We start from the raw sequence: 14,755 nt of genomic DNA, 5'->3' as shown, positions 1-14,755 counted from the left end.
GGAAACGACCTCATTTGGAAAGGCCCAGCTCTTACTGTACAATTTATGAGAGCTGAAGCTGAGTGTTGCGATAAACGGTGTCGATGTCGTCTTTCTTCTGTTGTTGCAGTGCCAAGTATCGGGCTCTTCAGAACGAGGAATCGGATGAGGAACTCAACTGCGACGATGTTAAGTCGAAATTTTTATCCGAGTTGGACGACAAACTGAATGGGACGGATGAGAATGGACAGGTAATTACATTTCAAAACAAAGGGATTGCGTTTATAGTATCGAACGACGACAATGGAAATCTACACTCTGCCAAGAGGGATGCAGAAACAATGAAAATGCTTTTTCAAGAGCTAAAAAATTATATAGTGATAGTAAAAGAAAATTTATCTGTAAAAAAGTTTAATAAGATTTGCACCTATTTGGCCAAACCAGAGTCGCCGCCACATGCATATCCTGATGTATACAAAAGGCTTGTTTTTTACTTTGCTGGTCATGGTGGAAGTGGGTATATTTGTATGAAAGATGGAAGGGTACAAATCAAAGATATACTATCAGAGTTTGGCCAATCAAGCTGTTTAAAGAACATGATCAAGCTACTTTTTATTGATGCATGCCGTGGAGAAATTAAATCAAAGAACTGCAGAGGAGGAAAATCAGAAATTTCATTGAGTTATGACAATATGTTAGTAGCATATGCAACACTAAACCACCAAGTGGCTTACAGCTTTGATGATGGCATTTGGACAAAACAGTTGTATGAGTACTTGTACTATTCAAAAGATCACTTAAGCAATTTGCTCCGTTTGGTGAACAAGACCTTAAAATCAATTCCAATTGAAACAAATAATGAAATCTTTTACCAAGTTTCAAATCATATGACGTCACTTGGTGATGATATTCACTTTTGGAGAGAAGCAGGTAGGCAGTATGCAAGTATAAGAAGTTTGCAGATTAAATCCTTACTTTATCCTGCCTTACTAATTGTATGGTCTAAAGTAGGGATTATATATTTTATTTGTGAAAGACACAAGCTTGAAGTAGAATTCACACCGCAGGTTTAGCTGTTGTGATGAGGACCAAAGAAGGCATACAAATAAATTATAGTTGACAATTTATACATAAATCATAGGAATCACCGTGGGTACGACTAGAACTACCAAAATCATGCAGTAACTAAACAATTGTTATGTCATGTGGCCTCTGCTGACGGCCTATTCTATCATACTCGTGCTTTGTTTTAGAAATCGCATACAGCAAACAAATAGAAAATTTAAAATCTACATGGTACAAATCTCAGCCTCACTGAAAGCATTCTGCCTTGATAGTATGGGCTTGTACTAGTAACTATCACATAGAACTTCAGGCAAATTGGTGGAGTAGATTAATTTGTTGAATGCTTGGGCATTACCTACACTAGTAGATAATTATTTAATCTTTGCTATTGCATCCTTTTTGAGCAATATATATATATTCCCAAAACCTGTCCCCAAATTTTACCAATAATATTTTATATATGGACTTTATAACATTTATAAAGTAAGAGGTACTGGCCTATAGTAGCACTTCCATATACCACCACTATACTCTATAATACTAAAAAACCGGTTTCAGATTAATAATGTTTCCTGTTAAGCAAGTGGGAACATAATTTGAATAATTATTTCGGGGGAGTAGTTTCTTCTGATCATTGAAACAATTGTTGCTGATGTAATATAAAAATATGCTTGAAGGGGCATATAAAATTCTTTGGCACGGAAGTGATTTTGAACAAAAACCTTATTTACATCACTCATGTAGTTGGAAAGGTAAAGGTGGTTCACATCGGTAGTCATCGGTAGTCACAAAGTTGCTTGGATTTGACCAATTAAATGTGAGGAAAATCTTATTTCAGATTTTGTTCTCATTGGCTAGCTTGGCCAACAATCACTGCCCTATGGAGATAGCAAGTAAAAAGGTTTGGAATGTTTACAACAAAACCATGCACAGAGCAACAACCATAAAAGGTGATTGTCTACTTTGAAATGTGAGGTAAACAAGAAAACAACATCCATATTTGGGGTAAACAGGATGATGTGTAAAAACCAAAATATGCACAGGTGTGACATTTCTGTAGTCCAAACATGCACACTCGATTTCAGGTTTGTTGTCAACATAGGCCAAATGCAGAGGAGATTGGTCACGCGTCATAAGCCTATGATGTAAAATTATGCAACCAAACATTGTTCTAAGTGTTAAGACTTGTGGAATGTTTACAACAAAACCATGCACAGAGCAACAACCATAAAAGGTGATTGTCTACTTTGAAATGTGAGGTAAACATGAAAACAACATCCATATTTGGGGTAAACAGGATGATGTGTAAAAACCAAAATATGCACAGGTGTGACATTTCTGTGGTCCAAACATGCACACTCGATTTCAAGTTTGTTGTCAACATAGGCCAAATGCAGAGGAGATTGGTCACGCGTCATAAGCCTATGATGTAAAATTATGCAACCAAACATTGTTCTAAGTGTTAAGACTTGTTTAGCAGCTAGGAAAGCAGTGCATTGCACTGAGAAGGTTTTTAAGGGTGCTGGGACACTGGTATGGATATAAAATCTGTCTTTTAGAATATTAAAAGGTGTGAAGGTTGAACTAGTTCAACCCTTTCTTTGAGATCACGAGATGAATGATGATGCGTGACCAACCTCCTCTGGGCCAAATGAAATATCATGTAAAAAGAAACCAATGAAATTTCATGTGCTAGTTTAAACTGAAGGTTACTGATCTCATTGGTTACTTTTAAGCATGTGACTTTTAATGCTTCGTTTCCATAGTCAACTAATTGGATAGACTGTATACATGACGTAATCACTGGACTGGTGGACAGGACTACGTACTTCTGTTTTGGCACATAGTTAGGCAATTGGTTGTAGCTATTGCTACATTTTGCTACATTGAATGTAAAATATGCATGTGAACCTGTCTACTTGGTGCTGCCTGTTCATCTTAAGATTATGTGTAATTTTCCTTTCTTGGCATAACCTATATTGTATATATGACTACCACTCACCTTATCTTGAAGTACAAACTATACAGTACATGTGTACGTAGTGTTGTAGTAGCCATGGATCCTAAATACAAGTTACAGCTAACTTGCTGGTCTGAGTAGTTGGAGTAATGAGTGGGGTAGAAATCCCCTTTTAGGACCTATAGTAGATGCCATAAACTTCCTTGCTGACTTTTCCTCTCAAGGTTACCAATATCAGTCTCTTAATTGGTAATTACCGCTCAGCAGTACATGAAGTGGTGGATGGAGTCAGTGTAGGATCACATTCTGTGGTTGCGAGGCTGTTGAAGGGTGCTTTTCATGAATTCCATTGAACACCATCCATGCCTAGATATTCATTCTTTTGGGATGTAAGTAGTATGTCTGGTACACTAATTAACTACCTCAAGAGTTTGGGTAACAATAACAGACTGATCCTTAAGCAACTAACACTTAAGACTGTTACGTTTTTAGTTCATACTGCCTGACAAACGATCTCGAAGAGTCATCCTTGAAGCAGCATACTGCTCTGAAGCACGCTTAATGTTGCTATGCTTTTGTATAGACTGGTTTTTAGAGTGCACTGTTGATTGAATTTCGGCAGCAGGAAAATGCCCTCTGCCAAGCTGTGTCTTATCAGTATGTCACCTCATAAATAAAGCATAAGAAGTGTGGTTGAGAGATCAAACCTCATTAAATTTTGTTTTCACAACACAAACTTGAAGGCATAAATTACTGGGTTTCCTTATTTATTCATGTTGCTGTCCATTACACTTATAGCTTTCCTGGCCAAACCTCCAAGGAATCTTTGATGTAACCATTTCAACAAAGTGCCTGACTTTGAATAGTTTTGTGAATAGTTTACCATCATTGTTTTGTCTCTTGAGTTATCAGCCAAGTGTAAAAAGTTGATGAATTTCCTCAAACTGTATGGATTGTGGTCATTAATGATACATTTCCTCTGAATGTAAGTCTTGCAGCATGGGAATTAATGGGCTACAATGTGGGCAGAACTTGTCCACAAACTCTTACGACATTGACATTATATATAAACATAGGCTCCAACAGTATACTAATTTTGTGCTTTGACTTGCCAATCAACCTTGGTAGCTTTTCTCCCATTTAGTGCAAGTACTATATATCATTCTTTCAGTATAACAATCAAAAATTACTATTGTTCATACAAGATGGAAAGTCTCTCATTTTGTACATACCTGTACATGCACAATTGTTGCAACTTTCTCCAACTTATTATTTGAAAACAGAGTAGGGATGGTCATTCTAGTGTATTATTTTTCCTTTATGGTATGTGTTTTATTAAAGTGAAATTCGGTATCATTCTAATGTGTAAGTCATTCTGCTTTTTACCCGGTTTGAGATGTAGAGTGTTTGCTTAGCAGCTGCTTGCAAGCGGTTAAATGGTAAATACTTCTAGAACCAATGCTGCATTATCTTTACACGTAATATTTGTGTTTTTAAAGGTCAGATGCCAGAAAAAATTGATGATAGTAAGTTTTAATGTGTGTATAATATTATTATGTGATCATATTGTAGTCCAGCTGTTAAAATGTTTATGGGCAGTTGAGCCACAGTTATCTGAACAGCAGTTATATACTAATTTACAGTTAACCAAAAGCTGTTTCTATTATAATACAAAAATCGTATTTGTTTACAAAGACCTTAAGACTATTCAGCTTTGGCTCAAGTTTGTAAACATGTCTGCAAAGATAAGGTCTATAATTTAGTACCAGGGATGTGCTCACAGTAGACAGTACCCAAATAAAATAGCCACCGCTACCACTCAACAACCACTACAGAATCACCTCTAACAGTACCCAAATAAAATAGCCACCATTACCACTCAACGACCACTACAGAATCACCTCTGACATACACAACTTGAAGACTCATGCACCATTTCTGGGCTCAACCTTATTTCTTGTAGCCACCACTATTCTAAACTTGTAGTATAGTGTATAAGATTTTAGTGCAATAGATACTCACTCTGTGTGCGCGTGATAGCCTCTTCAACTTGTATAGTGGAATCTGAGTATTCTGGTTCACTCTGCTTCCCGTGTCTCTGATCATTCATATGAAAAAGTGATTGACCATGCATCATAATCCCTATGGATGTGATTGCACAACTAACCTAGAATTGACAAAAGGTTTGCAAAGGTTCTGGGATGCATATATGGCATGGTTACATATGTACATGCATTTCACACATCGGTATTATTGATGTGAATTTTAGACACACAGTAGTGTGTCATGCGGCCCAAGAAGCCGACGCGCCACACCGTGAGTATATTTACAGGAAGAAAGAAAACGCGATTTTCACACCTTTGTAGCTCCATGATCCCTTATCCAATTGAAATCCAATTTACTACAGAAGTGCTGGCTAAGTAGGGGAGTCAACATTCCAAATTTGAAGAAATTCGCTGCAGCCATTTCCGAGATACGAGCGGCCAAAGTTTGGGTTTTTTTTCTTTTTTTTCTTCTTCATTTCGCACACTTTGCAAAATCCGTCATAAAACTCGAATGTGTTCTCCAATCGGGCTGAAATTTGGCACACTCAAAGGACTCATTACGGCGTATCTCAGTACCAAGTTTGGTAGGAATCCGATGAACATTCACGGAGTTATGACCGATTATGTGCGTAAAATAAGGTCAAAGGTCTGTCACGCCCACAGGGTAAACCCTTTGAAGGAATGAGCTGAAAATTGCTGTGTAGATGGAGTAACTATCGTAGGAGTGCCTTTTTGTGGTTTGAAAGGAATCCAGTTAAAGGTCATCGAGATATGACACTAAACCCAACCTGTGTCACAATTACGCGATCGATTTTTATAAATAAAAAACTATTAGTTTTCACGCCTACCAGGCAAACCCCTTAGAGCAATGAGCTGAAAATCGGTGTGTAGCTGGAATAATAATCATAGAAAGTCCTTACAGTAGTACAGAAGAATCGGATTGCAGACCACTGAGTTCTGATTCCAAAACCAACTACGTGTAGCATATGCGAGATCGAGATACTCTAATAGAACAGTCACCCTGTAGAGAGATCAGCTAGAAGAAGTCCTTCTAGAGAGTTTAGCTACATACAAATCACCCTGCAGATAGTTCAGCTACAAACAAGTCACCCTGTAGAGAGATCAGCTAGTAGAAGTGACCTTGTAGAGAGTTCAGCTACAAAGAAACCATCACGTAGAGAGTTCAGCTGCAAACAAATCATCTGTAGAGAGTTCAGCCAGAAACAAGTTCACCCTGTAGAGAGATCAGCTACAAAGAAACCATCCTGTAGAGAGTTCAGCTACAATCAAGTTACACTATCGAGAGATCAGCTAGAAACAATTCATCTTGTAGAGAGTTCAGTTGCAAACAAATCACCCTGATGTAGATAGTTCAACCACCCTGTAGAGGGTTCAGCTACAAAGAAACCACCATGTAGAGAGTTCAGCTAGAAACAAATCATCCTGTAGAGAGTTCAGCTAGAAACAAATCACCCTGAAAAGAGTTCAGCTACAAACAATGAGAGTTTCAGCTACAGTTCAGTTATGTAAGAAGTCACCTTATTAACTACAGTATATATGTGATAATCATCATTCAATGTTAAATATACAAATATTTCATCAGACAAAAGCTATACACACAATTACTTCCTTTGTTCCACAATTCTTGTAGTAAAGAAAAAAAAAGTTAAAAGGAAACACCAAAGCCAGTTTATATGGCCAGCTTTGTGGCTTGCAATACAAAAAGAAGTGATATCTAAACCAAAACAGCCAAGCTGTAAAAAAGAGTGCGGCCCCCAAAAAGGCCAAGGTAAAAAAATATGTGAAATCCAAGGTTGCGGCCAAGAAATGGCTGTGATGGTAGGTTAATGGCAAAATTTTAATTACAACAATTCAGGTAAATTTGGTGCCGAATCCTAGTGGAGGAGGCAATGTAAGAATTGTCGTAATTAAAATTTTTGCCATTAACCTACCATCATAGCCATTTCTTGGCCACCACCTTGGATTTCACATCTTTTTACACCTTGGCCTTTTTGGGGGCCACAGTCTTTTTTTACAGCTTGGCTGTTTTGGTTTAGATTCTTAAAATCACATAAAATTGATAGCGATACATGCCCAATGTTATCTGGTCTTACTGATTAATCATAAACATGTAGAGGGCAAGAATAGCTGATTTTATGGTTGTTAGCTTTAGTTACACACACACACACACACACACACACACACACACACACACACACACACACACACACACACACACACACACACACACACACACACACGCACACACGCACACACGCAGTGCCATGGCCGTAGTACATGGTCAGGCCAGTCAGGCCAAAGCCTGACCACTTTTCCAGATACGTACTACCAGTATATATATTCTTAAAACTGACAACATATAGTACTTAACAAATCATTCACTACACTACTACAGTGTAACTCACAGACTAGTGCTACTATATTGGCCTTTGGCACGAAGCATAATGCCTTGTCACGTGATCCACACGGATATATTATTAGAATTACATGCTTGAAAGTTGGCGGCTAGTGACGGTACTGCTTCGAATTCAAGAGCAGTATTCTCTACGATTTCACTCCCAGACGTTGGGGAGTAGTCTGGCGCCGCCCGCCCCTTCGCATAAAGTAAGGGTCTGGTGAAATACAGATACTAAATCATTTTCTAGCACCCAGATTCGGCGCTAGCCAATTAGTGCATGCCAATGACGTTCACACAGAAATCGCCTTGGCAACACAATGCTTTTGTTTGAATTGAAGTGCAATCATCTGACGTAACAAGCATTACGTACGCTGTCTAATTGAATTCCTTTTGAAATGATTAGGTATTTGTATTTCACCAGACCCTTACTTTTTGCGAAGGGGCGGGCGGCGCCAGACTAGTTGGGGAGATGCCAAATCAACCTACCCGCTGGGCGTTTCCACAATGTCAGTTTGGTAAGAAAACTGTAGTGAAGCATTCGTTTCAACAGCAGTGGTTTCAGAAGTGGCGCTGGCTCCACTATGATGTAACTAATGACATAGTGTTTTGCCACACATGTGTGAAAGCTGTTCACCTTAAAAGGCTAAGTTCAACAGGCAGTGTTGACTTTGCATTTATTAGTCGTGGCTATTCTAATTGGAAAGACGCTGCTGGAAACACAGATACATTCTACAAACATGAGTCTAGTAGCTGCCATAAAGAGGCTGTCCAAGTTATGTATACTTTGCCACAAACAACAGGAGATGTAGGAAAGCTTATATCATCCAACCATGCTAAGTCAAAAGAAGAAAATAGAAAATACTTGCTAAAAGTAGCACAGAGTATATGTTACTTAGCAGGGCAAGGGCTACCACTTCGTGGAGATGGTAATGAGGTTGACGGTAATTTTAACCAACTTCTACTCCTTCGTGGAATTGATGTTTCAAGGATTTTAGATTATCTCGGGAAGATAACAGATAAATACAACAGTCCACAAATCCAAAATGATATTATTGAAGCGATGGCAGATTCAGTCTCTACTACTATATCAAAGCCCATTCAAAAGAGAAAGTATTTTTCACTTATGGCGGATGAGGTAACTGATTCATCAAAATTTAATAGAGAACAAGTAGTAGTTTGCCTCCGTTCAGTTGATGACACATTTGCTGCTCATGAAGATTTTGTTTGCATAGAGAAAGTTGACTCCATCAAAGCTAATGTTTTAGTAGGCTTGCTGAAACGTGTGTTGAAGGATATGAAATTGTCTCTGATGGACTGTCGAGGCCAGTGCTATGATAGTGCAGCTAACATGGCAGGAGTTAGGACAGGGGTAGCTACCCAAATTTGTGAGATTAAGCAGAGAGCTGTTTTTACTCATTGCTACGGTCATGCTTTAAATCTGGCAGCAGGTGACACCATGCGACAGAGTAAGCTATTGTGTCATGCTTTGGACACGGTTGGTGAAATCGCTAAACTCTTGAAATATTCACCACGGCGTGACACTTTGTTTGAAAAACTGAAAATGGATCTTGCTCCAGCTGTGCCAAGTTTTCGAACTTTGTGCCCAACCAGGTGGACTGTCAAAGCAATGTCTTTGCAAAGTGTCATTGATAATTACAGTGTATTTCAGGAATTATGGGTTGAAGCCATGGATATGACCAAGGATTCTGAGGCACGCTCTAGAGTGTGTGGAGTTGAAGCACAGATGACAAAATTTGAGTTTCTTTTTGGCCTCCTGCTTGTAGTGTGTATCCTACACCACACAGATAATCTTAGCAAAACATTGCAAACTCCAAAGCTCAGTGCATCGGATGGTCAACATGTGGCTGAATTAACTTGCAAGACCCTTGATAAAATGCGTACAGATGATTACTTCCACCTATTTTGGGAAAAAGTACTTCATTATCAAAATGACTTAGGTGTGGATGAACCAGTACTTCCTCGAAAAAGGAAAGCCCCAAAACGATTTGAGATAGGCACTAGTGAAAGCAGTTTTTCTACAACCCCAGAGGATTTGTATCATCAAAAGTATATGGAGGCAATAGACTTAGTAACAAAATTCATCAGAAGTCATTTTGATCAGCCAGGATATAGAATTTATTGTAACCTGGAGAATCTACTATTAAAAACTGCCAAAGGAGAAAACTACACCATTGAGATTAAATTTGTTGTCCAGTTTTATGGCAGTGACTTTGATGGTGCTCTTCTTACTACTCAACTTGAACTTTTTACATCTAGTTTTTCCCAGGGTGACGATCATGATCGGCTTACATTGCATGATGTCAAGGCTCACATATGCAGCTTTTCAACAGCAGCTAGATGCAGCATGTCAGAAGTTTGTAACATTTTAAAAATCCTTATGTTTATGCCTGCAACTAATGCTGTGAGTGAAAGGAGTGCCTCAGCCTTACGTTGAGTTAAAACATTTTTAAGAACAACAATGAGCCAAGCATGTCTCAATAATTTGATGTTATTACACATTCACAAAGAGGAACTGACAAGCTATGCTTAGAGCACTGTCTTAATGAATTTGTTACAGGTAATGAACACAGACTGACTGTCTTTGGTAAATATACATTACAGTGATGATACACTCTATGTATGTCTTGTTTATATACTTTGTAATCAATACAAGTTCAATATTTCAGTACAAAAATTTTACATGCAGTGTTGTGCTCCAATTCGACATCCTCTGGTAGATGGAAAAATTAATGATGGAGATATGATTATATATAAGGAGCCAAGGGCAAGGGGCCCAAATTTCATTTATACATTATACTACATACATGTTTTGTTTTACTACAGTATACATCATTCAGTAAGGATCACATGAATGTATGCATATTCTTTATTTAATATACAGTAACAAAATTAATTTGCTGAAAATCACTCTAGATGCTATCTTGATACATGTAAATTTCAAAATTTTCCTTGGGGGGGGGGGGGGGGGCATGCCCCCAGACCCCCCTAGAAAGAGCTGCTTTGCAGCTCCATTGTCATTGGTATTTCAAACTTTGAAAAAGGTAATGCCTAATTTTTTGATAGTTCTCTCCTCCCCTGTTGTGTGATGGATGGCCTGACCACTCCTAAATTCTCTGCTATGGCCCTGCGCACACATGCACACACACACACACACACACTAGTGCTGAAACAAGTATTCGAATATTTGACTATTCGGTCAGCATAACACGCTATTGGAATATTCTTTAGCACTGTAGTAAGCTGTAATCAGATGAATAAAGCCAACCTAGAAGCTTGAGATTGTGAACAAAGTGGCATATTCATACTGAAAATTTTCATTTTAGAAAAGATAGAAATAACTCTCAGGTTTTACCTTACTGCCCAACAAAAATGTCAGTGTTTATTCATGCTTAACAAATAGTTGGTCATTTTGTTCACAACTAATCGAATACTAAAAATTGCTATTCGTTTCAGCACTAACGCACACATGCACACACACACTCGCAGACACAGACACACACAGTCATATTTATGAGGCATTATCATAAAAAAGGAGAAGTGTATGCACACAAGGCATAAAACTAGCTGTGCTATCATGTAAACAAAAGCTGGTATGCATGCAAATCTCTAAACACAATATACCTACTTGTAGGAGTCATCCCTGTAGTTGAACATCATTACATCCTGTGAAATCAAATGAACTTTCCACAAGAGCAAACAATTCATCATATGTGACTGGGTCCAAACAAAGGCATTGCATTGCCAAGGTGATTTCTGTGTGAATGTCATTGGCATGCATTAATTGGCTACTGCCGAACCTGGGCAGTAGAAATGATTTAGTATCTGTATTTCACCAGACCCTTACATTTTGCAAAGGAGTGGATGGCACCAGACTACATAGCTTGGTGGTAAAATCCCTACTTTGGTATTCAACAAAATGATTATGTAGGGATTTTATCACAGTAATACCATCATTTATCTGTTTCACTAATTTTTATTTCATTTTTAAATATTATTTTTAAATATTAAGAATAAGTAAGGACCCCCTAAACAAAATAGAACTCTGCTGTTTAGAATTATCATTTAATGTCTTCTGCAACAATGAATATCTGTCACAGAAGCATCTCATTGTATATAAACCTACATGTAGCTTTTACCCAAAGCACTATTGTTGATTGAAAAAGAAATGAATTTTGGTCTGCTATAGCCTATCCATAGTTGGCCACAGCTGAAAAATTAGATGTTTACTAAAATTAATGTTGCATTGCTGAGGTATATACTATCTATTGTACAATTAAGTGTACATGTTGTGACAATTGTTGTGTGTGTAATTAAAATCAGCTGCTCATATTTTCAATATCTACTATCACAGATATAGCTGTAAAGAACACCAAAATTCACTTACAATCTTGTTATCTTAAACGACCAGCTGATCCTACCAGGTGGCCTAATTTAAAAGGACCTGCACAGTACTTAGATGTTACCATAGTAAAGTCAAAGGAGGACTTAGGTGCAGACGAAAACATAACAGTTGATACTATACTAACTAATGGGAAACAAAACATCATACTGATTGAGGGAGATCCTGGAGTTGGTAAAACTACATTTGTAATAAACATTTGCAAACAGTGGGCTAAGGGTGAACTGCTGACAAAAGACTTGGTGTTTTTAGTTTCCCTTCGTGACAGTGACTACCAAAACGTGAACAGTCTGTATAAACTATTTACTAAACTTGGTTGTCCTGATATAGAGGGCTATGCTCAACACAATCATGGTAATGGGTTAGTTTTTATACTAGATGGATGGGATGAGCTTCCTGTTCACTTGCAATCAAAATCTTTCTTTCATGACATGATCTTTGAAAAGAAGGCACTTACTTGTTCTACAATCATAGTTACTTCTCGACCCTCTTGTTCTAATTGCATATCTGAGGCAGCAAAAGATCACTATTACCAGATACTGGGATTTACTGAACAAACTGTTAATGCATATATCAATGAATACTATAAAAGTAATGCGTTACGTTTGCAGTGTCTCCGTGAAACATTAATTATTACAAGACAAAAGTTTTATATTCCCATTATTGTGACCATATTTTGTTTTTTATATAGTAAAAATGCTAACGAATTACCTAAAACTGCTAACAAATTACCTAAAACTGCTAACAAATTACCTAAAACTGCTAACGAATTACCTAAAACTTTGTCAGAACTTTATGGGAAGTTTGTATTGCACTGCATCCGCGCTAATATTCCTGACAATTTAAAGGAGAAATTTACAAGTTTACAATTTATACCTGTTGAATTGAGCTCAGTTTTCACTAAGCTATGCAGAAAAGCTCTTCATATGTTAACAGTAACAGATGAAACAAAAATAAAATTGGAAGATAAAGAATTGGCAAAAGAATTAGAAGATCTTAAATTTAAAAGCAATGATGCATTTGGACTTTTAAGTATTGAATATGTTTCAAATGATCTTGATGACCAGGAAATTCGTTACAGTTTCCTTCATCATTCAGTGAAGCAATTTTTGGCAGCCATGTCAATATTGAGCCCAGAAAACACTGTTATAAACCATATCGATGACTATTTTGATCAAGCTTCTTGGACAAATGTGTTCCAATTCATGTTTGGTTTGATAAATAAACCACTCCTGAAGTCGTTGTGTTTAGCTAAAAAGTTACAAGAAGTATTTGCAAAAGATAATAAACTACTTACCATCATATTGCACTGCTTATTTGAAGCCCAAGATAAAACTCTTTGTCATGAATTTGGTCAGGTACTCGATGAAAAAAAGGATGTTAACCTAACATTAAAATCAGATGTAGAGTATGAGTATACTGCTTATTTCCTTTCAGTCTGTGGATGCAAAGGATTGAATGTGACTGGTTTATCATTAACAGATAATCGAATAGAGATAATGGCTAATTATTTAAGCAGCAGGTCAGATGGAATAGCATCCTTCGGTTGTAATCTTCACTTATCAAAATCTGGGTTTAAAAACTTGGGTAAAATTCTTGCAAATCTAAGTGAGACTATAACTGAACTACTGGTGAGCTATAACTTGACAGTAGACAACCTCGATTTTATTGGGTATCTCACTGAATCACGGCGTCTTAGAAGATTATCCATTGAATGTTGTGCCTATGATAAGGAATATTCAACTACTTTCGTTGATGCATTGTGTAATACTACATCACTTGAGGAATTAAGTATTGATCTTCATCATCTTGACAATGGCAAAACAATTTCTAAAATATTGAGATGCAATAATAGTATTAAAACTTTTTTGGTTAGGGCGGATTTTATTTTACAGCTACCAAACATTTTTAATGGGCTGTCATCAAACGGATCGGTAAAAACATTTATAGCAAGTTTTATATGTGGTGTTTCCAATAAACTTATGAATAGCATTAAAACCTGTCTTAAAACTAATCGATCATTGACCTACATAGATTTTACTACTGAAAAACCAGAACATACACGTGATGCGAAATGGGGACAATATGCGGTGCAGTGTTTCTGTCTTGGCCTAATGGATAACAACACTTTAGAAACACTGAACATTTCTGGTTGCTACCTAGATGAGGTAGCCAGTAATAATGTGTGTACAATGTTAACACAAAATGCATCATTAAAACACCTAATCCTTAATCCCTTTCACATGGAGCAAGGAGCGGCTGCTGATATTATTGAAAACTACAACCAAAATGCTACACTAGAAGTATTGTCATTAGTTCAGTGGACATGGCAAAACAATCCATTTACATTTAGTCAGGAAATTAATACAACTAAACAGGTTATCTGGTGAGTATACTATAGTTATGTGTATAATTTTGTAATTGCTCTTGTGTAGGACATATGAGGAATACCTTATATTAAGGGAAAAATTACCCAAGACAATAGGGTATTACTGGAAGAAAGGTTATAAGTACGAAATGACAGTACATATTGTGTGAAGCTGAAATCATAATATTTGTCATTTTTGTAAAAGCACATACACTGTAGTTAATGGTACACAGTCATATATTGGAAATGATCAATTACCATCAATGCTGCTAAGAGAGTATATAACTGCCAGCTAGGGAGACAAAAATTAATTATAAACATATCTTTGCCTCTGGCCATGAACATGTACAGTAGTTACATACTCAAAAGTGCTCTAAGCACAAACGCAGAGCATGTTTTGGTGCTGCCAAACTTCAACATCCACTAGTAAAGCAGCTTCTAATTAATGAGTGGAAGTATAGAGTCCAGACACAAAGCACCATTTTTTTCTATGATTATA

General features: G+C 37.2%; 1 protein-coding gene across 1 annotated transcript; it reads left to right on the top strand.

Moving 5' to 3' along the window:
- Positions 1–14,520, top strand: LOC136237879 (NACHT, LRR and PYD domains-containing protein 13-like). The gene is made up of 4 exons (XM_066028123.1): positions 1–909; positions 4,504–4,530; positions 11,841–14,274; positions 14,324–14,520. The coding sequence occupies exons 1-4, from the start codon at positions 84–86 to the stop codon at positions 14,424–14,426; spliced, it is 3,390 nt and encodes a 1,129-aa protein (XP_065884195.1). The 5' UTR covers positions 1–83; the 3' UTR covers positions 14,427–14,520.
- Positions 14,521–14,755: the final 235 nt, after the last annotated feature.

This window comes from Dysidea avara, chromosome 11, assembly GCF_963678975.1.
Source record: "Dysidea avara chromosome 11, odDysAvar1.4, whole genome shotgun sequence".
Taxonomy (NCBI): Eukaryota; Metazoa; Porifera; class Demospongiae; order Dictyoceratida; family Dysideidae; genus Dysidea; species Dysidea avara.
This window is presented reverse-complemented; position numbering and strand designations above follow the sequence as displayed.

Coding starts and splice junctions, on each gene's coding strand:
- LOC136237879 (XM_066028123.1), top strand. CDS start 84: ATGTCGTCTTTCTTCTGTTGTTGCAGTGCCAAGTATCGGGCTCTTCAG. Junction 910..4,503: donor TCACTTTTGGAGAGAAGCAG/GTAGGCAGTATG, acceptor GTGTTTTTAAAG/GTCAGATGCCAGAAAAAATT. Junction 14,275..14,323: donor ACAACTAAACAGGTTATCTG/GTGAGTATACTA, acceptor GCTCTTGTGTAG/GACATATGAGGAATACCTTA.